This window comes from Scyliorhinus canicula, chromosome 5, assembly GCF_902713615.1.
Source record: "Scyliorhinus canicula chromosome 5, sScyCan1.1, whole genome shotgun sequence".
Taxonomy (NCBI): domain Eukaryota; kingdom Metazoa; phylum Chordata; class Chondrichthyes; order Carcharhiniformes; family Scyliorhinidae; genus Scyliorhinus; species Scyliorhinus canicula.
In genome coordinates, this window is record NC_052150.1 from 22,359,497 (window position 1) to 22,384,074 (window position 24,578).

The 24,578-nt window shown below is 44.5% G+C and overlaps 1 protein-coding gene across 19 annotated transcripts in view; it reads right to left on the bottom strand.

Moving 5' to 3' along the window:
- Positions 1-24,578, bottom strand: part of fhod3b (formin homology 2 domain containing 3b) — a 678,530-nt gene that overhangs the window by 197,892 nt on the left and 456,060 nt on the right. For all 19 annotated transcript variants that reach the window (XM_038796751.1, XM_038796753.1, XM_038796754.1 and 16 more), the window contains exons 7-9: positions 17,719-17,830; positions 6,279-6,373; positions 1,326-1,469 (exon numbers count right to left, since the gene is read on the bottom strand). In XM_038796751.1, the coding sequence (XP_038652679.1) occupies positions 1,326-1,469; positions 6,279-6,373; positions 17,719-17,830 (351 nt within the window). The remainder of the gene's footprint in view (positions 1-1,325; positions 1,470-6,278; positions 6,374-17,718; positions 17,831-24,578) is intronic.

Below are 24,578 nucleotides of genomic sequence, written 5' to 3' on the forward strand. Positions count from 1 at the left end.
CCCCCCCCCCCCCGAGCACTCCGGAGCCCGCCCGCGCCACCAGGTCCCGCCGGTAAGTGATCAACTCCAATTTACGCCAGCGAGACCTGCATAGAACCGACAGGACTTCGGCCCATCGACGGGACTTCGGCCCATTCCCGCACCCCCTCCAAATCTCTGGCAGCGGAGAATTCGGCAGCCGGCAGGGGCGAGATTCACGCGCCCCCCCCCCCTGGCGATTCTTCCACCCGGCAGGGTGTTGGAGAATCCTGCCCATGCTTTTCAACAAAGTGCCAAAAATCATGTCATTGAAAGAAAAATGAATTGTCATATTTAAAACAAAAGGGAAATACTTGAAATAAATAGTGAGTCAATCAGTATCTGTAAAGAGAAAAAAATAATCCCTAATTATTTTGAGAGTGTACCAAAGCCATAATTTCTCTTTGAAGATGATCTTTTTCCTTCCTATTCACTGAGAATGCAATCCACATTGTTCCATCCTCCTTCACTGTGGAAACATGAGGCATGTTCAATCATAGTTCCCAATTTCTGAAGTCAACATTCAATGACTGAGAGACTAAGGTAGTGACATGTCTCTAACATACATCTCAAAGACACCATTGCCTTGTTCTAACTTTCTGAAGAATTATGCTGTCCCATGCGTAGCAAAGGTGAAGGATTTGGATGGCCCCTTGTGGGAGTGAAAAGGGAGTCATCATGCTCCCAGCTGATTGCTATCTAGTCAACCCTCTGTAAATAGTTGTAGTTGAGGCCAATAGCTATCTTAGCTGTGCTGCCCTCAACCAAGCCGCAATGGCTTTCTAACACTCATAAGTTCACACTTGCATAACAATTACTTGTGCGAGCTGCTGCCAAGTTAGATTATTGGAGTAGCGAGAGGTGTGATGGAAAAAAGCACTGGTATGTTCATTTCCATGTCTCTGTTATGACTGTATCTTGGCCAGAGACTAAAGTGTGTTGCCATTTGTCCCAGTTTAAGTGTTGCGTTTGCACAAGTTCGCAACCTACATCAACGCCAACAAAATATGCATAAAAAGTTCCACCCTTTCAGTAAAACGCCAACCTGTTAAAGTTGCTTACTGGAGACTATAGTTTCTGCAGTTCCGTGACTTTATGGCCCAACAATATTCTGTTCCAAAGTGCTTCACTTCAACAATTGCAGCTTAATTCCCTTGATCTCTGCTGGCTTGAAGTGGAATATGGACCCACATGGCCAGAGACTCAGCCTTTCCAAATGACTTCCAGCCACAATGCTCTTCCTCCCCAGCAGCTTTCGAAAAACAATGTCATTATGTTCACGTTAATGTGAGTGTGTGAAATATTACCTCATAAATATTGAATTGTTCGACCAAATCCAAGTCAGTTCCTTTTTTGTTCAAGTGTCTCTGCGAAATAGCTTCCATCGCCTGTTCTTCCAGACAGTCCACTACATCATAGAAGGAATCTTGATCAGGCAAACCTGCCAATGTCTGGGAATTCCAACAGAGCACATGAATACATTCATTCCATTAAGAGAGAGAGAAACTGTTAAATAAGCAGGCTAAAAATGCTTCTATAAAACAGCTCCAAAGGAGATTCACAGTCAGCATTTCTCACTACCCCAAACCACCAATTATTCCAGATTTAGACAGTGAAATGTCATCATTTTAGTCCCATTGCATCAGGGAGAGATCTGCAGTCATGTGCTTGAAATTTCAAACAAAATCTTTAAGTACTTGGAAATCATGCCTGATTGTGAACATATACACACGTTGCATTTATATGGAGTTTGTTACTTCAACCGAGGCCATTAACACCTTCACTCTGGATGAGTTAGTACATCCGTTAAAATAGCACCGAGAGGAAGTTCATTAGATTGCCTTTCTGCATTAATATTTAAAGACATTAATTTCAAGGCAAAATTGCATTTCAAAAACGATTCAAAAATGTCTGCAAAATAATTGTGCTGAGCTTCCAGCTTCTACCCAGCATCACTCTGTCCACCATCATAGTCTCCTTCAATGCCCTCTCTACTGTTTATTATGAATTGGGATGCACGAACGAAAAACAATATTGCATGGACTAAAATGATGAAATTGCTGAGATAATGGGGATTATTTGAGCTTCACTCTGCCAAGCTCCTTTGCCATTGTTCAGATAGGAATGGAGCACAAAGTGCATATGAGGAATGAATGCAGAGGACTTCAAAAAAGTAGTGGGGAGGTGGGTGGTGGGTTCATGCGAGGAAAAATTTGGAAAGTTAGAGAGAAAGGACAAGACAATAGTGCAGGGTAGTGATATAAGTGATGATAACCAGGGAATGACAGCAAGGGCCAGAGCATACAGACAAGAATGCACCAGCAAATATGGCCAGAGTTGGAAAACATGGCTTTAAACTAACAGAGAGAGAGGAGGGTTTTAGGTGAAGAGAGATTTAGAAATCTGAACGTAAAAATTGAGGCAATAGGAATGTACATTGATATGGATACACAGCGGGGCAAGAAATGACAAGAGAGTTCATTGGCATTCGTACAGAGAGCAAGGTCTGGGAATAGTTGTTAAAAATAAAATTGAACTCAATTTACCTGAATCTACAATAAATAGATGAACAACAGACATAATGGCACAAATAGAGATAAACGGATTAGGTCTAATCAGCATTAAAGAGACATGGTTACATGGGAAATATATAGACCAGGGTACACAATCTTTTTAAATGGACAGGCAGAATGAAAAAAGTGGAAGGCAACCCTGATATAAAGGATAACATAAGGACTTTAGTGAGAAAGGATCTTAGCTCAGAAAAATCTGGAGGTAGAAACAGAATGGTTGGAGATTAGGAATAGCAAGGATCACTGCTGAGAGTTGTTTATGGGGTCATAACATAGATTATATAGATTTTCAGTCCCCCTAATCATACGGTTAGACAGAGCATTGAACAAGAAGTTATGGGAGCTTGTAAAAGAAACCAATGTAATAGTTACTGGAGACTTTGGGGCAGCACGGTAGCATTGTGGATAGCACAATTGCTTCACAGGTTCGATTCCGGCTTGGGTCGCTGTCTGTGCAGAGGCTGCACATCCTCCCCGTGTGTGCGTGGGTTTCCTCTGGGTGCTCCGGTGTCCTCCCACAGTCCAAAGATGTGCAGGTTAGGTGGATTGGCCATGATAAATTGCCTTTAGTATCCAAAATTGCCCTTAGTGTTGGGTGGGGTTATTGGGTTATGGGGATAGGGTGGAGGTGTTGACCTTGGGTAGGGTGCTCTTTCCAGGTGCCGGTGCAGACTCGATGGGCCGAATGGCCTCCTTCTGCACTGTACATTCTATGAAATTCTAAGAAACTTCAATCTTCATAAAGACTGAACCAATCAAATTGCAAATGTGATCTGGAAGAGGAGTTTGGAGAATGATTTTGAGAATTTCCTGGAGCAATATGTTGCGGAACCAACTCGGAATAAAGCTATTTTTGATTGTCCACTTTTGACAACAACTTACTACAATCACAAAACAAAAATCTCAAACTTAAATAAAGCCAATTACATAGGTTTGCGGGGAGTGCTGGTTAAGCTTAAAGGTATGGCAGGAAATGAACAGAGGCAAATATTTACATAAAAAATTCAAAGTGTTCAACAAAACACATTCCACTGAAAAACAAAAACTCAGCGAGAAAGATCGATTTGTGGCTTACTGAGGGGGTTTAGTATCAAAGTAAATGATGAGGCTTATAATGGTTTGGGAGGATTGGGATTAGAAACTAGTAAAGCACCATGAAAGGAAAAAAAAATATGTAGAATGAGAGTAAACTAGTTGGGAATATTAAAACAGACTTTAAGAGATTTTACAAGTATTTAAAAGGAAGAGAGTAGCTAAAAGTATCAATCCCTTTAGAAACAGAGACAAGAGTGGGAAGGAGGAAATGGCATGGCCATTGAACAAATATTTTGTCTCCACCTTCACAACAGAAGACAAAAGTTGCATACCAGGAAGTGGGTAACCTATGGCTAAAAAGAATGAGGAATTTAATGGTACTTTATATCAGCAGAGAGAAAAAGCACTGGAAAAACTCAAGGCACCAAAACTCACCAAATCCACAAGATTGGTCGACATCCTAGGGTACTATCTGCAGAGATAGCAGATGCACTGGTTAGGATCCTTGCTATTCCCAAAATTCCTAGATTCTGTAATGGCCCCAGCAGACTTGAAGTTTGCAAATACGATTTTCCAATAAAATAAATTTAGAATACCCAATTCTTTTTTTTCCAATTTCGGGGGAATTTTGCATGGCCAATCCATCTAGCCTGCACATCTTTGAGTTGTGGGGGTGAGACCCACACAAACACGGGGAGAATGTGCAAACTCCACTGGGACAGTGACACTGGCCAGGATCGAATCCGTGTCCTCAGTACAATGATACAGCAGTGCTAACCACTGTGCGCTACTAAGTTAGCAAATACAAAACTGCTATTCATGGCGGCAGATAGAAAGCAGGGAACTACAGCTTGACATCAGTTATCAGGAAAGTGCTGGAATACAATGTTAAGAAAGACTTAACAATGTATTTAGAAAAGCATAGTATGATTAGCACAGGTCAACATTGTTTTATAAAAGGGACATCCTGCTGACAATTTATAGCCGTTTTTTGAGGATGAAACTGGGGTACCTGTAGATATAGTATACTTGGATTTCCAAAAGGCATTCGATAAGATGCCACACAAAAGATTAATACACAAGGTAAGAGCTCATGGAGTTTGGGGTGCAGTACGAGCATGAAGAAGTGGATAGGAGTTTAGAGTAGGGTTAAATGGGGCATTTTCAAGTTGGTAGACTTTGATAACTGGAATGCCACAAAGATCAAGGCCCACGCCTCAACTATTTACAGTCTATATTAGAAACTTAATCAAAGAGGCAGAGTAACAATCTGATACCAAACTAGGTGCGAATGCATGTTCTGAGGAGAACATAGAGAGGCTGCAAAAAGATACAAGCAGGTTAAGTGAGTGGGCAACAAGATGGAAAATGGAATCAAATGTGGGGAAGTATGCGGTTCACATTGGTCGCAAGAATGAAAAAACAAAATATTTTTTAAAGGGATGAAACGTACAATTGTTTGATGTTCAGAGGGCTTGGGTAACACAAAAAGTTAGCACGCAGGTACAGCAATCAATTAGGCAAGTAAATAGTATGTTGGACTTCATTACAAGGGTATAAGAATAAAGAAGTCCTGCTAAAATTGTTACAGGGTTTTGGTGAGACCACTCCTGGATTACTGTGTGCAATTTTGGTCTCCATATTTATGGCTATCTAGCAAACTTGCATTGGGTGACTGGTTAGTTCACTTGACTAGATGGCCAGCATGTGGCTCAGGTTAATGCCAACAATGCAGGTTCAATATCCATTGCGGCTGAAGTAGATTAGGGACATGGCTCCTCACCCTGCCCTCGAGAGCAGAAGCAGTGGTAAGCCACCACCACCATCACCAAGGACAACAGCTCAGGATGAAGCATCAGCAGATAATGAGCCAAGGATCTGCTTTTGGGAAATGCACTCGTGGAATAGATTGGAGGCAGTACAGCAAAGGTTTATTGGCCTGGTCCTTGGCATGAGAGGGCTGTCCTTTGTTGAGAGTCTGAGCAAAATAGGTCTCTGCTCTCTGGAGTGCCACCGTGATCTCATAGAATGGCAGAGCAGGCTCGAAGGGCCGAATGGCCCTCTTCTCCCATTTCTTATGTTCTCATGATTGTGCAATAACATTCCCATCTCTAGGTCACTAGTTACATCAATCTCGTAAACTCGGTGTAGTGGGCTTTGCATTTTTCTGATTCTAGCTCCTTTTTCTACATAATTAAAAGTAGTTCTTGTTGAAGTTTTTGGGAATGTGTAGATAAGATGATTTTTAAAAACAGGGGCAGGTGAAGGCTATACAGCCTGTCAAGCCTGTCCCGCCATTCAATATGATCATGGTGATCTTGGATTTCAACTCCACTTTCCTGCCTGCTCCACTTATCCCGAGATTCCCCGAGATGCTAAAAAATCATCCTTTAATATATTCAATGCTGGAACATCCACAATCATCTCGGGTGGCGAATTGCAAAGATGAGTGAATACATTTCTCCTATTCCCAGTCCTAAATGATTGGCTTGAAACTGTGCGCTCCCCTCCCCCCAACCATCCTAAATTCCCAAACCCAGGTACACAGCATCTCAGAATCTACCTGTCAAGCTCCTTCATAATTTGAATATTTCAATGTAATCATCACACAGGACAACGTGCAAATGAAATTCAAACAAATGTCGCACAAACCTTATTTATTAACGTCATTGCATAAACGAGAAGCTCAGTGTCAATCCCATCTTTCTCATCCAGTATTTCCATAACGTTTGACCATGGTCGCACACCTGAAGAAAAATATTAGCGACACAATGTTAACAATCGATTGGACCCCAGAAATCCACACGAGCAGGTATAGCAGTGGTTGATTTTACACTGGGTCTGCTACTGACTCTGGGATCAGAACGCCCCAAATGTTGGGATTCCATATTCCCAAGTCTCGCTTCCATTGACACAAATGCCCAATTGAGAGGAGATGAAGGTCTCACTTCTAATCATACTCCCATCCACCGCCTACCACCCAGCTCCTTGCAGGGACTGCTGGAAATGTAATTTTTCAGGAAATTCTGCTGGCCTCCTCCCAAAGCGACAGGAGACAGACAGAAACATTGGCTCTTCAGTCCCAGAGGCCTGGTGGCAAAGCCTCAGTGTAAGGCGACAGAGCATCCTTTACAGATGGAAATGGCCCTGAATGGGTCGGACTAGAACCCATTGCTTTTATCTCTCGAGTCAGAATATGAAGGCAAGATAAAAGGAACACTGAAGCTTTTTAACACATGTAAAAAGTCAACGGACAAGCGGGATGAAAAAGGAGATCATCAGGTAATATGTGAATACCTTGCATCTGTCTTCACAAAACAGGAGGATTCTGCCAAATCACATTAAAGAAGTGGGCAGTAGAGAAATTGGATACAATACAAACACAAGATACTTGAAAAGCTGCGCTCAAAGCGGAGAGGTCACCCAGTCCAGATGGGACACATCTGAGGTTGTTAAGGGAGTTAAGAGTCAATGTAACAGGGGCTGTGGGCCATAATCTTTCAGTCTTCCTCTGATATAGTGCTAAGGACCAGGGGTCTGCAGAATTGAAAATGGTATGTCTATTTTTTTTAAAAAGACAAGAGGGACTAAACAAGAGGGACTAAACCCGACAACGGCTGGCCAGAAAGCCGAAAATCAGTGGCAAGAAACTTTCGAGTGCAATAATTCAAGACAATATTAATGTCACTTGGAAAGATTTTGGTTAATAAATGGCAGCTAGCACAGATTTTCTAAAAGGTAAATCATGTTTGACAACTTGCTTGGATGTATTGATGAAGGAATGGGGGGGTTTTATGAGGATACTGCAGTTAGTGCGTGCCTGGACTTTCAAAGTAGCACTTAATAGACTTGTAGCAAAACTGAAGCTCTTGGGATGGTGGTTCCATGGAGACAAAATAGACTAAAGAGATGGAAAACAGGTGAGTAGCAAACGGTACACAGAGGTGCTTCCCAAGGTTTGGTAGAGGACCTTTCTCTTTTTTGATGAATATTATTTGTTTTTGGCATTAAGGTCATAATTTCCATGCTCCCAGAAGAAATTTGGAAAGGTAGTAAATTGTGGAGAGGATAGTAACAGACATCATAGACAGGCCGTTGAAATGGACAAACACACTGCAGGTGAAGTTTAACACAGAGAAGTCCGGAGTAATGCATGTTGCACGGAGGAATGAAGGAAGTTACAAAGGAACCATCTTAAACCGACCTGCAGGTTTGTTATATGCAAATGTTTGGCTGGGCAAGCTAATATGACTTAAAAAAAGTGAGGGATCCCTGTTACTTGGAGAGGTTACAGAAGCTGGAATTCTTCTCTTTAGAACCTAGATGGTTGAGGAAAGGTTTAATAGAGGTATTCAAAATTTGGAAGGGCTTTGGTAGATCGATAGGGAGGAACGGTTCCCAGGGACAGGATGGTCAGTAAAGATCAGATCAGCCATGATCTTACTAAATGGCAGAGCAGCCTAGAGAGCCTGAATGACCGACCCCCACTCAATGTTCATAAGTAATCAGAGGACACCAATTTAAGGTGATTGACAAAGGAACCAGAGGGTAGAGGGAAAAACATTTTTCTCTCGCATGGAGTTTTAAAAAATAAATTTAGAGTATCCAATTCATTTTTTTCCAATTAAGGGGCAATTTAGTGTGGCCAATCCACCTACCGTTCACATCTTTAGATTGTGGGGGTGAAACCCACGCAAACACGAGGAGAATGTACAAACTCCACACGGCCAGTGACCCAGAGCCGGGATCGAACCTGGGACCTCAGCGCCGTGAGGCAGCAATGCTAACCACTGTGCTGCCCTGGCATGGAGTTTTAATGATCTGCAATATATAACTTGACAGCCGATTGAATTGCAACTTTCAAGGGATAGAACCCTGTTGAGCAATTTTCAGAGACAGCGTGGAATGCCCCATCTACTGGAATGAGGCAATGTTACGACCAAACGATTACAGATGTACTGAAAAAAAAAATTCAGGTCCTGCTTCCCACAAACACACACTTTCTTGGACCTTTTGAGGTCTGCAGGATTCCTGCTCCACAATCAACAATTATGCAGAAATGGCATCGTCCTCTCAAGTTTAATCCAAGAACAACAGCAATTGTGGCAGAGCTCTGTTGGCTTCTGTGCATTTATTAAAACTCAGTTGATTATCTTCAGAAGCGTGCAGAGCATTGGTCTGGCAAATGGTGCAAACAAAAGAAACAGGGATGCATTTTGAAGGGCAAGAAAGTACAAGTTATTAGAAAGGTCAGAAAGCAAATGTTAATGATTGCAGCTGAAAGCCACATCCATGAATTGCTGACTCACATAATGCTACACACACACACGATGCAGTTAGGTTATTAGTAATCATTGTAAATCCATACTGCAGCTTTAGCTGCAACAGTCAAGAAAGTGACATTTAATCAAAGCAATTTGCAACCCCGTACCAAAAAATGCAAAGCCTTGCAATCCTGGATTCTCATCCCACACTTCTGTTTTTCTTTTCAAAAAATGAACTGTTCTCCGCATTGAAAATAATTACCAAAGGTGTTGGGAGACCTTCCAAATTCCTTGGGTCTCCACATTAAAAGGATTTTCTAACATTCAATTACATATCATAAACAAGGAAGGTGGGGGGGGGGGGTGGCTGGATTGAACCGACATGTGGAACAGATTCTTCCAGTCCAGAAAAGGAGATATACGGCCAGTAGGAAATACTGCCTCACTACAAGTTTTCTTCTTGAAGTCAGGCAGAGCGAGAGAGGCTGCCTGCCTGACATGATACTAGACAGTAGACAGATGGGAAGTAAATATACTATGAAGCCTTTTGAAGCAATGTCGTATTGGTAAAACATCCAGCAAAGCCTTTTTACATATGTTCAGAACCTTAAAATGATGTAATCAGCAAGATAATAACACCAACACATTGCCTGTTGCTGCTACTATTTTACTTTTCGCCCAATTGATGCAGAAATGACTCCTACTCTTTCTCCTTGCGAGATTAGTGAGATTTTCACACCAATCGGCCCTCACCATTGATTTCTCAGCCAGCAGAAATAACTTTTTGCTCATTCACCATCAAAACCATCCTTGATCATTAAGCACCAATTAAATTGCCAATTAGCTATCCTCAACTTCAGAGGAAATGGGCGTAGTAACTCTGGTACATATACACTAGAAGTAAATATAGTTGCTTTTCTCAGGTGAATCTACACAATTTACTCTCTAAGGTTTTGATGGCCTTTCTATAATGGGATATAAAACACAATTGCACACGGCAATCTGTCTGTGGTCTAAACACTGCAGTGTACAAATTAACTACTACCTCCTTGTGCTTATGCCCATATTTATGGAACCTTAAAGGCCACTAAGCTTGATGTTACAATTAGGAAGCGCATCTAGCAACCTCTGCTGGGAACAGCAAGAATCCAAAAGGACCTTTTAGCCTGCACAAGGTTCTTGACAGGCAGCTGTTCACCTGCGCGATATTTTTACATTTAACATTTCATCACATTGTGCTTTTCAATGGGCTAAATGGAGAAAAACAGGCACAAATACAAGATGGTCTGAAGCAATTCAACACCCTTGAAATCATCTGGGGTGAGGAGTTTGATTAACACGTTGCTGATATTAGATCAGTGTCCTACTTTGTGACGAGCACTCGCTCAGCTGCAGTAGCATCTCAACAGAGCCACATGTAACAGTGCCAGAATTCGGACCCAGAATTTCATTCTCTTTAACTTTGTTTAGAATCAAAGACAAAATGGTGGCCACAGCCCGATCTTTGCCTCTGCTGAAATTTACCGAAATTCATACCTCACAGATAGGCTAAAGCCTCCTATCTGGGAAATTCAGCTAAGCGTGTCGCTAGCTTTCAATGAAACACAACACAAAGTCTCAGGAGGAGATTGGGGAGAATGAGGAGATTGCAAATGGTCCTTTGCAATCATGGATTTTTCACTCTGCTGAAATATGTGGCACAGTTCCTGTGGCATCAATCGAGCAAAGAATCACGCGAGCTAACTGAACCACAGAAGCTTAGAATCATACAGCACAGAAGATGGCCATTCAGCCCATCATTTCTGGGCTACCAAAGAGTTATCCAATTACTCCCACACCCTTGCTCTTTTCCCCAAATGCAGGAGCTCACAGTGCATGCATGAAGCGCTGCTCGTGAATGACAAGTGCTTTCCACTCCAGTCATTAATATTCTTCATTGTCACGAGTAGGCTTACATTAGCACTGCAATGAAGTTACTGTGAAAATCCCCTAGTCGCCACACTCCGGCGCATGTTCAGGTACACAGAGGGAGAATTCAGAATGTTCAATCCACCTAACAGCACGTCTTTCGAGACTTGTGGGAGGAAACTGGAGCACCCGGAGGAAACCCACATAGACACAGGGAGAACATGCAGACTCCGCACAGACAGTGACCCAAGCCGGGAATCAAACCTGGGACCCTAGCACTGTGAAGCAACAGTGCTAACCACTGCGCTACCGTGCTGCCCATGGTTGCAAGTCTCCTAGAACGCCAAAGTTATCCAAAGGACACACTTTCTCTGACTAGCAGTTTAGCAGCTTGCACAGCAGACACTGCTCACTAAAAGCTTTCATTAACCCAGAAAGGCTGACGCCGCTGGGTGAGGTACCAAATGTAAATTACAGGTTGTAAGGTTTAGATCCATGCCCCAAATGAACAAAGGTGCTGAAATAAACAAATCTTACGCGTTCGGATTTAGGGTTTAATCACCAAAAGGGGCAGCAGGGAAAACAAAAAGCCCACCCAGATCCACCATGCCCCAAATTCAATCAGGATAAACCAGAGAGTTAAAACCGAGTTCTAGACTTACACGGACGATAGCTAGGGAACCACAACATTCCTATAGCACCCTAGCACAGGAGCATTATAGAACAAATGCACCGAGCCACAGAAGTAGCTATTGGCTCAGGTGACCAAAAGCTTGGTCAAAAGAGGTCAATTTTAAGTTGCATCTTAAAATCAGAACGCGAGGGCGAGTAGCAAATACTTTATGGGAGTGTATTCCAGAGCTTAAAGCCCAGGCAGCTGAAGGCACGGTTGCCAATGGAGGACTGAGAGAAGCCAGGAATGTGCGTGAGGTCAGAATTGATCAAGGATTGCAAGAGGGCTGTAGGAGGAGATAGAGGGTGAATAGAATCTAAGCTGGTTGACAAAGGCAAAACTAAAACACATAACGTATACTGATGGAGTTCAGTAACTTTGTTCTGCCTCAGACCTCTCCTCTCACTCACCCAGTGACCCATCTGTCCCCCATTCAAACTCTTTTGATTAAAACAAATAATTAAGTCAAATAAACAAATTAAAGGTGGGTGCCATCCCCAGGGGGGTCCCCTATTTATACTCATTTAAAAGAACAATAATCAACAAACTAAACAAGGATTACAAGGGTGATAGCCCCAGGTGGGGCACTAACGGAAACAACGTTTAAAAGAAAACATAACTAACCCAAAATATCATTCCCTGGGGGTGATGATGCATCCCTCCCCATTTATATGTGCCCAAATACTTAACAATGCCCTCCATCAGTGTATTTGCGAGGGCCTGGAGGGATTTGAAGACAAGACTGAGAGAACATAAACATTTTCTGCTACCAAGAGAAGCATTTTCATTTGGAGTCCACAGCCTTTAGAAACTCCTAATGGTGGTTGTTGGTGTTAGAAGGGCGGTTTTTGAAGTTTGTTCTGCTTTGCCTTTAACAGTCTACGCACTTACAAGACCACTGGAAAATGTTACTCTCCCCACCCAGAAATCATAGGCGGGATTCTCCGGAATCAGCGCGATGGCCCGACCGTGGCGTCAAAACGGGGCGAGCCACTCCGGCGTCGGGCCGACCGGAAGTAGAAGAATCTACTGCACTTCAGGGAACTAGGTGGATGCTGGAGGGGTTGGCACCGCGTCAGCCAGCACCGCAGGGACTGCGCGAGTCCGCGCATGTGCCAAAGGGCCGGGGCGATCCCGCGCCTGCGCGGACCACCGGCGTATTCTGGCGCATGCGCAGGGGGGTATCTTCTCCGCGCCGGCCATGGCGGAGCCCTACAGGGGCCGGCGCGGAAGGAAGGAGTGCTCCCATGGCACAGGCCCACCCGCAGATCGGTAGGCCCCGATCGCGGGCCAGGCCACCGACAGGGGTCCTGGAATCCCGCCCCATAAGTTTTGAATAGGCATTATTACTACATCAATGGATATTTCCTTATTTACGGTTTTATTGCAGGGACTGGGACAGCAAACAGAGGAAAGGAGACTGAAATAGTTATTTAAGGAGGATGCAACCCATAAAATGCCACTCTGGAATTTTTACAGGGCATTCTATATTGCACATGTATCGAATTGAGAATTCAGGATAAGGGATACTTCACTGAAGAGTAAACAGGACACATCTGTCCAGCTTCTGTCAGATGATCCACAGCTCGGGTCACTGCCCAGACAATGATACAGTATTTATAGAGTGCCTTTAATGCAATGAAAGGCAGGCCACAGTGTGAAGATCATGCACCCAGAGCGGCTCATTCCCTCAGAGTCACTAAAGGTGATCATGAAAACGTCAACGTAAGTGTAAAATAGGAGAAAACGATTTTGTAATTATAATATTTTTAGCAACCAGAGGAAGACTATTTAGATTGCTTATTTTTATATTTTTAAAATTTATTTAAGGATGTGGGCATCGCTGGTTAGGCCAGCATTTATTGCTCATCCCTGGTTGCCCTTCAGAAGATGGTGGCGAGTTGCCTTCTTGAACTACTGTAGTCCTTGAGGTGTAGGGACGCCCACTGTGCTGGTAGGAAGGGAGTACCAGGATTTTGCCACAGGGATAGTGAAGAAACAGCTCTATATTTCCAAGTCAGGGTGGTGAGTGACTTGGAGGGGAACCTCCAGGTGGTGGGGTTCACAGGTACCTGCTGCTCTTGTCCTTCTAGAAGGTAATGGTCGTGGGTTTCGAAGGTGCTAAGGAACCTAGGTGAGTTACTGCAGTGCATCTTGTAGGTGGTACACATGGCTGCCACTGTTGGTGGAGGGTTTGAATGTTTGTGGAAGGGGGAGCAATCAAGTGGACTGCTTTGTTCTGGAATGTGTCGAGCTTCTTGAGTGGTGTTGGAGCTGCACTCATCCAGGCAAGTGGAGAGTATTCCATTACACTCCTGACTTGTGCCTTGTAGATGGTGGACAGGCTTTAGGAAGTCAGGAGGTTAGATACTCCCCATAGGATTCCTCGCCTTTGATCTGCCCTGGAGCCACACTATTAGTAAGGACATAAGAACTAGAAACAGGAGTAAGCCATCCGGCCCCTCGAGCCTGCTCCACCATTGAATGAGATCATGGTTGATCTTTTGTGGACTCAGCTCCACTTTCCGGCCCGAACACCATACCCTTAATCCCTTTATTCTTCAAAAAACTATCTATCTTTATCTTAAAAACATTTAATAAAGGAGCCTCAACTGATTCATTGGGCAAGGAATTCCATAGATTCACAACCCTTTGGGTGAAGAAGTTCCTCCTAAACTCAGTCCTAAATCTACTTCCTCTTATTTTGAGGCTATGCCCCCTAGTTCTGCTTTCATCCGCCAGTGGAACAAACCTGCCCGCATCTATCCTATCTATTCCCTTCATAATTTTAAATGTTTCTATAAGATCTCCCCTCATCCTTCGAAATTCCAATGAGTACAGCCCCAGTCTACTCAACCTCTCTTCGTAATCCAACCCCTTCAGCTCTGGGATTAACCTAGCAAATCTCCACTGCATACCCTCCAGCACCAGTACGTCTTTTCTTTTTTTTTAAATAAACAATTTTATTGAGGTAGTTTTTGGCTTTATAAACAGTTACAGACATCATCAGAAAGGAAGCAAAAAAGGCAAGAATGTGCAAACATCCACGTACTTTCAATACTTCCATCGTAACATATTGCACAAGCCCGCTCCCCTCCCACCGGTACTACCCGCCATATTTTCCCTCCTACTCTACTCTTAACCCCCCCCCCCCTGCTGACGCTCACTCTCCCGCAAAGAAGTCAATAAATGGTTGCCACCTCCGGGTGAACCCCTGCACAGATCCCCTCAAGGCAAACTTAATTTTTTCCATCCCCAGGAAACTCGACATGTCCGCAAGCCACCACTCAGTCTTCGGGGGCTTTGAGTCCCTCCACGCCAATAATATTCGTCGCCGGGCTATCAGGGAAGCAAAGGCCAGCACATTGGCCTCTTTCTCCCCCTGGATGCCCGGGTCTACCGAAACCCCAAAAATTGCCACCCCTGGACTCATCACCACCCTTGTTTTTAGCACCTGGGACATGACCCCCGCAAATCCCTCCCAGTACCCCCTCAGCTCAGGGCATGCCCAAAACATGTGAACATGGTTCGCTGGTCCTCCCGCGCACCTAGCGCATTTGTCCTCTATCCCGAAAAATTTGCTCATCCGAGCCACCGTCATATGGGCCCGGTGAACGACCTTAAATTGGATCAGCCCGAGCCTAGCACATGTCGCGGTCGAGTTTACCCTACTCAGGGCCTCTGCCCACAGCCCATCCTCCATTTCCCCGCCTATCTCCTCCTCCCATTTAAGTTTCAGTTCCTCTGTCTGACCCTTCCTCCCTCATGAGCACCTTATATATACCCGAGACTCTGCCCTCCCCTTCTTCCCTCCTAGAGACTATTCTGTCGAGGATCCCCATTCGCGGGAGGCGCGGGAAAGATGGGACCTGTCTACGAACAAAGTCCCGCAACTGTAAGTATCTAAAATCATTTCCCCTTACCAACCCAAATTTCTCCTCCAAGCTCCTCAAACTCGCGAAGCTCCCTTCCAGGAACATATCACCCACCCTTCCCGCCCCTCAGTACGTCTTTTCTTACGCAAGGAGACGAACACTGAACACAATACTCCAGGTGTGGCCTCACTAACACCTTATACAATTGCAGCATAACTTCCCTAGTCTTAAACTCCATCCCTCTAGCAATGAAGGACAAAATTCCATTCGCCTTCTTAATCACATGTTGCACTTGGACTTAATATGGCTAGTCCAGTTTAGTTTCTGATCAATGTAATCCCCAGGTGTTGATTGTGGGGGTTCAGCGATGGTAATGCCACTGAATGTCAAGGGGTGGTGGTCAGATCCTCTCTTGTAGAAGATGGTCATTGCCTGACAGTGATGCCCATTGTAGCCACCTAAGATGGACACTGGGCTACCAAAATGGAGAACTGCTAAAGCTGCAGGGAGAAAACAGTCTTAGTAAGGACAAGCAGTTTGCCGAAGGCTAATTAGCATTCTGCACGTACAAAACCAGTTTATGGCCAGGTGCAGGATCTCAGCTTAAGGTGTAAATGGCAACAACGATTTGCATAGTAATGAGGTGATCCAGATCTAGGCCCACACAATAGAAACATTTAGGTTTGAATGGATACTTTGAGTGGACGCCCAGACGAAATGGCACCAGAAGTATCCATCACAAAGAACCCTAGAGACCGCCCCACCCATCGAGAAGAGACCCTCAGATTGGGGGGTTTGGAAAATATCGATTGGGAGAAGACCCAATCGATATACAGCAGGTGAACGAGCCCGCCCCAAAGGGCACGGACCTCTCGGACCTATAAAAGTAGACCCCGCACATGGTCCGTTCTGTTTTGCTCCGGCTCTGTTGTTTGGCTCCGACTCTCTGCTGTCTTCATCGCTTTGCTGATACATCGCATCCTGACTCCAGTTCCATCACCAGCCGTTGGGCATCAGCCATCGTTCAGTAAGTGCCAAACCAACGCTCGCTACGTGACCCAGGCATTGCTTATACTCTAGCCGACTATTAGTGAACAGAAGGTGCAATCCAGAAAGGAACAAAGGCCTTGTCCCCTGACCTTGCTGGTTCCTACTTAGATAAGTATTTAGTCGTTTAATAGTAGAAATAAGTATTAGTCTTTAGCGTATGCATGCGTATTTATTATATTGGTTATAATAAATATCAATCGTTTGAACTTACTAATCGGTGTACAGTTTATTACTTTGAACCTGACCTTGATATACTTGTGAGGTGTCTAAATACGGCACTTGGCAACTCCGAGCAGATTTACATACACAGAGCTGTAGTAGTGTTAAGCACACGGCCTTTAAACGGAGGCGTGTTAATACACTCCAATAAACGCGTAATACATTCAAGTAAAACGTGCAACACCATCAGTAATATATGCTGCTTGTACAACCGATCTTTGTATCTGGCAAAACAGAGTGGGGGACAGTTGCCAGATCTAGTTAAGTTCTCCCATTGTCTCTCTCGTTGTCGGGTGGAATACAAAGTCTGACCCTGTAATATTTACAAGATTTCAGTGTGTGCAGCCCAGAAGAAGAGTGGCACCAATAGAGAGCAATCGCTGTATGAATTTCAGTTGCTAGAATTTAACCTGCCTCTGTCAAGATTGTAAAGTTAGAATTGGATCATTGGGAAAAGTGAGCAGCCACCTCCACCAATCAAAATATCGGACTTTGTGACTAACTTAAAAAGATAAGGCTATTAAAAAGGAATAGAGCGGGCCAGTGAATAGGTTTGAAAACTATTCTCTGTGTAGCACTTTATTTGAATTCTCTTGCAGTCATATACATGTTGGAACTGTTTTAAATAAGTTCTGGGGAAAAAAAGGTTGCACGTAATGACACCATTATTCCTGACCAGAATGGAGATGGTTGATTAAATCCTTCATCACTGCAAACTGCAGTGTTGTAAGGGACTCTGAATACAATAATGAGTGAATATATTCCATTCAAATAGACACTGTAGACTGTTGCAGTGCGCTTCTTAAATCGGCTTTGTCTGCCGAGCAAATATTCTCGACTCTTAGCTGACAGTGGTATCAATGACACTCTACTGAGGGTATTTAACAGAACATTGCAGCAACAATTACACTGAACAGGGATTTTCCCCCAGCAGTGGTGGGATCGTCCGGTCCCTCCGCTGTCCATGGGTTTTCCTATTTTTAGCACTGTCCGCCATCAGGGAGCCCGCATAGAAGGGGTTGCTGTCGGCAAGACTGGAAGTTCTGAAGCCAAATGATTTAGCAGGACGGAGATTAGAGTATAAATAAAGCAATGCCACTCACCCCTCTTGTGGTCCACTTTGGTGACAGCCTGGATGAGAAGTGGTGCATTTGACTCCGTGTATTCCACAAACACCAGCAGCAGCTTCAGGGCTGTTTTCACCACCAGGCGGAACTGCACAACAAACAGAGACAAAGATTACCTTTAAAAAGATGTTGCCCCAACTTCATGACCGGTAAAAGAACTGCCTCATTTAAAAAAAACCCACACAAACATCGAGAAATCAGACTGAATTCAGGAAAATTACCCACCAATATGGACTGATCAATAAGGGCAGCACGGTAGCACAAGTGGATAGCACCGTGGCTTAACATCGCAAAGGTCCCAGATTTGATTCCCTGCTGGGTCACTGTCTGTGTGGAGTCTGCACGTTCTCCCCGTGTCTGCGTGGATTTCCTCTGGGTGCTCCGGTTTCCTCCCACAGTCCAAGTACGTGCAGGTTAGGTGGATTGGCCATGAAAAATTGCCCTGAGTGACCAAAATAGTTAGGAGGGGTTATTGGGTTACGGGATAGGGAGAAAGTGAGGGCTTAAGTCGGTCGGTGCAGACTCGATGGGCCGAATGGCCTCCTTCTGTACTGTATGTTCTATGAGCATTTGTCAACTCAGCCCAATCAAAAACAAGACACTTGCAAAGATGCCACATAAAAGGCTACTGTACGAGAAAAGAGCTCAGGATGAGGGGATGATATATCAGCATGAATGGAGGATCGGCTCACTAACAAGAAAAAAAGACAGGATTAATGAGTCATTTTTAGGTTGACTGTCACTAGTGGAGTGCCACAGGAATCAGTACAGGGACATCAATTAGTGATGATCCATATTAATGATTTGGATGATGGATCAACTGTATTTTGACAATTTTCTGATGATGCAAAGATGATGCATAAGTAGGTAAGCAAGTTGTGAGGGGGCAAGGGGCTACAAAGAGTCTACAAAGGGATCTACATAAAACATAGAACATTACAGCGCAGTACAGGTCCTTCGGCCCTCGATGTTGCGCCGTCCTGTGAAACCACCCTAAAGCCCATCTACACTATTCCCTTATTGTCCATATGCCTGTCCAATGACCATTTGAATGCGTTTAGTGTTGGCGAGTCCACTACTGTTGCAGGCAGGGCATTCCACGCCCTTACTACTCTCTGAGTAAATAACCTACCTCTGACATCTGTCCTATATCTATCTCCCCTCAATTTAAAGCTATGTCCCCTTGTGCGGGACATCACCATCCGAGGAAAAAGGCTCTCACTGTCCACCCTATCTAATCCTCTGATCATCTTGTATGCCTCAAATAAGTCACCTCTTAACCTTCTTCTCTCTAACGAAAACAGCCTCAAGTCCTGCAGCCTTTCCTCATAAGATCTTCCCTCCATACCAGGCAACATCCTTGTAAATCTCCTCTGTACCCTTTCCAATGAAATCCTTTCTAGGCAGGTGAAGTGAGTGGGCAAAATATTGGCAGAGCGAGTATGATGTGGGAAAATGTGTCCACTTTGGCGGACAGAACAGAAGAACAGATGATTTAAACGGAGACCGGAGAATATGCTGCAGTTCCGAGGAATCTGGGCGCCCTTATGCATGATTCACAAAAGCCTAGCATGCTTGCAGGTGCAGGTAATTAGGAAGTCAAATGGAATGTTGCGACAACTGGACAGGGCATGATTTAAGGAGGGAAACACTTACATTGGGAGCTGTTCAGAGCAGCTTCGCTATGTTAATTCCTGGGCGGAAACAGTAAGAACTCTGACAACACCAGGTTAAAGTCCAACAGGTTTGTTTCGAATCACTAGCTTTCGGAGCACAGCTCCTTCCTCAGGTGAATGAAGAGGTGGGTCCCAGAAACATATATATATATATAGACAAAGTCAATGATGCAATACGATGCTTTGAATGTGAGTCTTTGCAGGTAATGAAGTCTTTACAGTTCCAGACGGAGCAACTGGAGAGAGGGATAATCACAGGTTAAAGTGGTGTGAATTGTCTCAAGCTCGGACAGTTGGTAGGATTTTGCAAGCACAGGCCAGATGGTGCGGGGTGAATATAATGTGACACGAATCCAAGGTCCCGGTTGAGGCCGTACTTGTGTACGGAACGTGGCTATAAGTCTCTGCTTAGTGATTCTGCATTGCCGAGCGTCCTGAAGGCCGCCTTGGAGAACGCTTACCCAGAGATCAGAGGCTGAATGCCCTTGACTGCTGAAGTGTTCCCCGACTGGAAAGGAACATTCCTGCCTGGCTATTGTCATGTGATGTCCGTTCATCCACTGTTGCAGTGTCTGCATGGTCTCACCAATGTACCACGCTTCAGGACATCCTTTCCTGCAGCGTATGAGGGAGACAACATTGGCCGGGTTGCACGAGTATGTGGTGTCCTCATGTGCAATGGTGGTACCCATGTACCACATACTCACCTTGTACGTGGTACATACTCTTGCGACTTGGCCAACGTTGTCTACCTCATACGCCGCAGGAAAGGATGTCCCAAAGCTTTATATTCATCCCGCACCATCTGGCCTGGGCTTGCAAAATCCTACCAACTGTCCTGGCTTGAGACAATTCACACCTCTTTAACCTGGGGTTACCCCTAACGGTAAAGACTTAATTACCTGTGAATGCTCACATTCAAAGCATTGTCTGGCATCTTTGACTTTGTCTATATATAGGTTTCTGGAACCCACCTCTTCATTCACCTGAGGAAGGAGTTGTGCTCCAAAAGCTAGTGATTCAAAACAAACCCGTTGTGCTTTAACCTGGTATTGTCAGACTTCTTACTGTGCTCACCCCAGTTCAACGCCGGCATCTCCACATCCTTGGAGGAAAGGTTGAGAAGGTTGGGTCTGTGCCCCTGAGAGTTTAAAAGAATGAGAGGTGATCTCACTGAAACATACGATTCTGAGGAGGCTTGACAGGATAAATGTTTAGAGGACGCACGGTTCCCCTTGTGAGGGAATCTAAAACAAGGGTGGGGGGGGGAGTGCACGGAGGTCACAGTTTAAAAATAAGGGGTCGTCCGTTTGAGACATAGATGTGGAAGAATTACTTTTCTTCAGGGTTATTGATAATTGGAATTCTCTTCCACAGAGAGTAGTGGAGTCTGGGTCAATGAATATGTTCAAGGCTGAGTTAGACAAGATTTTTCATCAGCAAGGGAGTCAAGAGCTGTGGGTGACAGGAAGGAGAGTGGAGACAATCAGATCGTCAGTCATGATCTTATGGAATACCACAACCAGTTTGACAGACCGCACGCCTACACCTGTTTCTATTTCTTACAATCTTGTGAAAAACATTTGTATTTATACAGTAACATAGTGAAAAGCTCCAAGGTGCTTCACAGGAGCGTTACCGAATAGAATCAGGATGTGCTCAAGAGTATGGAGAATAGAAAGCCCACCAGGAGAGGTTTGGAATAATCAAGTCAAGAGATAACAAAAGCACGGATTAGGGTTTCAGTAGCAGTTTAACTGAGGCAGACGTGGAGTTGGACAATCCTATGGAAGGGGAACGAGGCAGTCTTAGAGGATGGCGTGGAGATATGGTTGAACAACCAGCATTTAAACAGGTTGTTATGGCCAGGCAGAAAGCGCTGGAGAGGTGGCATCAATTTAACCAGAGCATTAACAGTCTGGTGAATTGAGGGCTAATCCCCAGAAGGAAGGGCTCATCACTCAAGTGCTCCACCTGTGGGTCAGAATTCAAACTGCAGGACCACTTCAGGAGAACTGAAGTCTGCTGGGTGCTCGCAGCTAACTCCATTGGCATAGCAAAACGGAATCTTGGGCGCTGGGATCAACTCCGAAACGGGTGAACATTACCAGGCTCCACAGCAGAGATGATGGCGTCAGTCCGACACTTCGATCTTACTGCGGCTACACTTTGCCTTTGGAGTCCAGAAGCAAAGCCACATTTCATTGTAGAACTGACTGTTTTCAATGTTAGAATACCGCTTGTTCACAAACATGCCACTGCGGGAAGTGACATCATTCCCAACAGGAACTGAGTGACGGTTCAGAGCATTCTCATTGCAACTTTTGAGCTGCCAACTTTCCTTAAATAAGTAACAAACTTTGTTCATTCCAAACAGTTCAGCTATAAAGGATACTCTGGCGCGTGGTCCTTTCTGATTTGTGATCAACCTGCATCGCTGGTATACCACACCACATGGACTGCAGCGTTTCAAGAAGGCAGCTCACCACCATCTTCTCAAGGGCAATTAGGGATGGGCAATGAATATTGGTCTAGCCCCATCCCTTGAATGAACTTTTTTTTTAAATGTGGGAACCATACACCAACTTTTTTAATTAAGTGCTATCGCAAATTATGACACTTTCAAAAAAAACTTTAAAACCCCCTCCCTCCCCATTGGGTCGCCACTTCACCTGTTCTGTTGTAGATACCACAGTTTATTACATAGGCAGATAGTTAATTGAAACACCACTGAATATGTATCCAGAGTATAAATAATGCTGAGACGAGGAATCCAAATTGCACCCAGCAATCAGAGAATCGTCCAATTAATGCAAACCCAGCCCACACATTAACAGGCTCGCAAAACACACTGCATTCATCAGAAATCACAAGCAGCCAAGAGGTCTGAAAGAAGAATGCTACTTGTAAAGAACACACATTTCTCCATCTTTCTGATCGCATTAGAATCTCAACTAAGTGGCGAGAACCATAAACTGGAGAGTAGTTCCCCAAGCAATTACAGCAATCAAAGCCACCAGCCTCAGCTATTCGAATATTCAGGCTTCCTCAGGGATATCCGACGCTTTAGTGTTCAAAATGGGTCACAGTGACACAGATTTCAGCAGATCTGATCACCGTTTACTTCTGCTCCAGCCTCCACCGTGTTGAATGCCCATCTAAAACAGTGCCTCGCAGAGGGCTTCAGATGCATTTTAAATGGGCGAAAGGCATCTCATTTATTGAAAAACATAGATTCAGATATTGGTAAATAGGATTATTTCTCCACAGTAAAGCTTGAGCACAGTGCCTGCGATGAGCGACTTGCACCAGTAGATGGCAATCTCACACAGTATTGTATCCAAAGAATATTCAGTCCACTTGCTGGGTCCTGATATTATCTGTAATATTCCCAGTTACTTTAAAATCAGGTTATCCCTCGCTCCTATCCCGACACCCATCAACCTTCAGCCATGTTAATCCTACAATTTAGCACACAGTACTGAAAGCCTCTCAGTGTGGGGGGAAAGGGGGGGGGGGAAGAGACAGAATAAGGTACGATGGGATAAGAATGGAGATCAGAGTGGACTGGGCTTCCCTGCCCCCTTTCCCCCGATAAAAAACAATTGTAAAACTAGAGTCAGAAAGTGATCTAAAAAGTGCTAAATTGTGATGCACTTTGGAAAACTTTCTTTCTTGAACATTCTGCAATTGTAGCACTGTATAGTGTACATTGGTGCACAGCGTCGTGAGGGTGCATTTTCAGAGAATTCATTGGGGAATACAAAGAGATTTATTTACTGATCTTCAAGAACAGCAGCAGGTTTGCAGCTAGCTTTAAAATACCTGGGGTGAGTCCCCACCTCGAGTCCTGATTGGTCACCCAGGCCAGGTGACCCTTACTCTGCTGTGTTGCCCTAAAAGGGACATTCGCAAATATCCAGAAAGTAAAAGCATTGTGAGCTCATGGGGGAGAGACTTGTGGGAAGATCCCAGTGAGGATTTTTCATTTAAGGGTGATAAAGTTACAAGTTGTTAGCTAAAGATGCATAAAAGCAAGTGGACTCTGGGGGTGCCAGGTCAGTCAAACAGGCCCCAGTGAGCATGGAGGTGGGGGTTGCTGTTGGTGAGGGTGGAGGGGGAGGGGGGTGAAGTTGTCGCCTGGCAGAAATTGATGCTAGAAGGACCCGCCGTGGGCGAAAGTTCCCACTTAGGGGAATTACTCAACCCCCACCGAGCCCCAAGTCTCCCACTTGGCAGAAAGAGGCCTTTGTTTGGCTCCCTTAAAGCAGCTCAATTGGCTTCTGGACGAGAGGGCAGTTTCCCGCCCACTCATTGCAAATTGCCACGGTAACAGGGAGGTGGCAGGCACTTTAACCCACCTTCCCTCTCCATTTTACAGGCCTTGGCCTCTCGACAATACACCACCTCCCCACCACTAACCCCATTCTCCAACGGGCTAGTAAAATCCAGCCCTCGATTTGCAGAACAGGTTTCACACGGAATGTGTTAGGCTACCTCATGGCCCAACAATTACTGGGCTCCAACCCCTATGACTAATAAGTTACTGAGTTCCATCCCTATCCCGTGCCATGGTTCAAAATCTATTGAGTCCCCCCCCTATGCCCACCTTCATCACTACCGCATAAAATGAAGGATGGCCTCATTCAATTCAGCATGTCCACAAACAGCAAACCATTTGGGCCTTATTGGTACCAGCTAGGCATCTCCCGGGAGTCATTTTTAAAGGCAGATAGGGCATCACATCAGAATCTTCACAACCTGATATTCTTTAACAATTTTAATGCTTACACATGGGCATAGATCAGACAAGGAGACTCACAAGCGAGGCAGTCTATTGGCTGGGTATGACCAATAACATCAAAGCCTTCAAGAAGTGTGAAGCATGTCAAGAGCATGTGCCAAGTCAGCACAAAGGACACTGAATCCCACATGATGTTCCTACCTACCTTGGTCCAAATCACATCCAATCTCTTTCATGCCCATGTCACTGACTTGATCACCATTGTAGACTATTTTACCAAGTATCCCATTATTCGACAATTCCACAATGTATCACGTACAACTGCCATGCACACTAAGTACCATTTTCAGTCTATTTGGTGTGCCTAGAGAGATCATTACAGATAACGTCCACAAATTATTGATGTCACTTCAAGA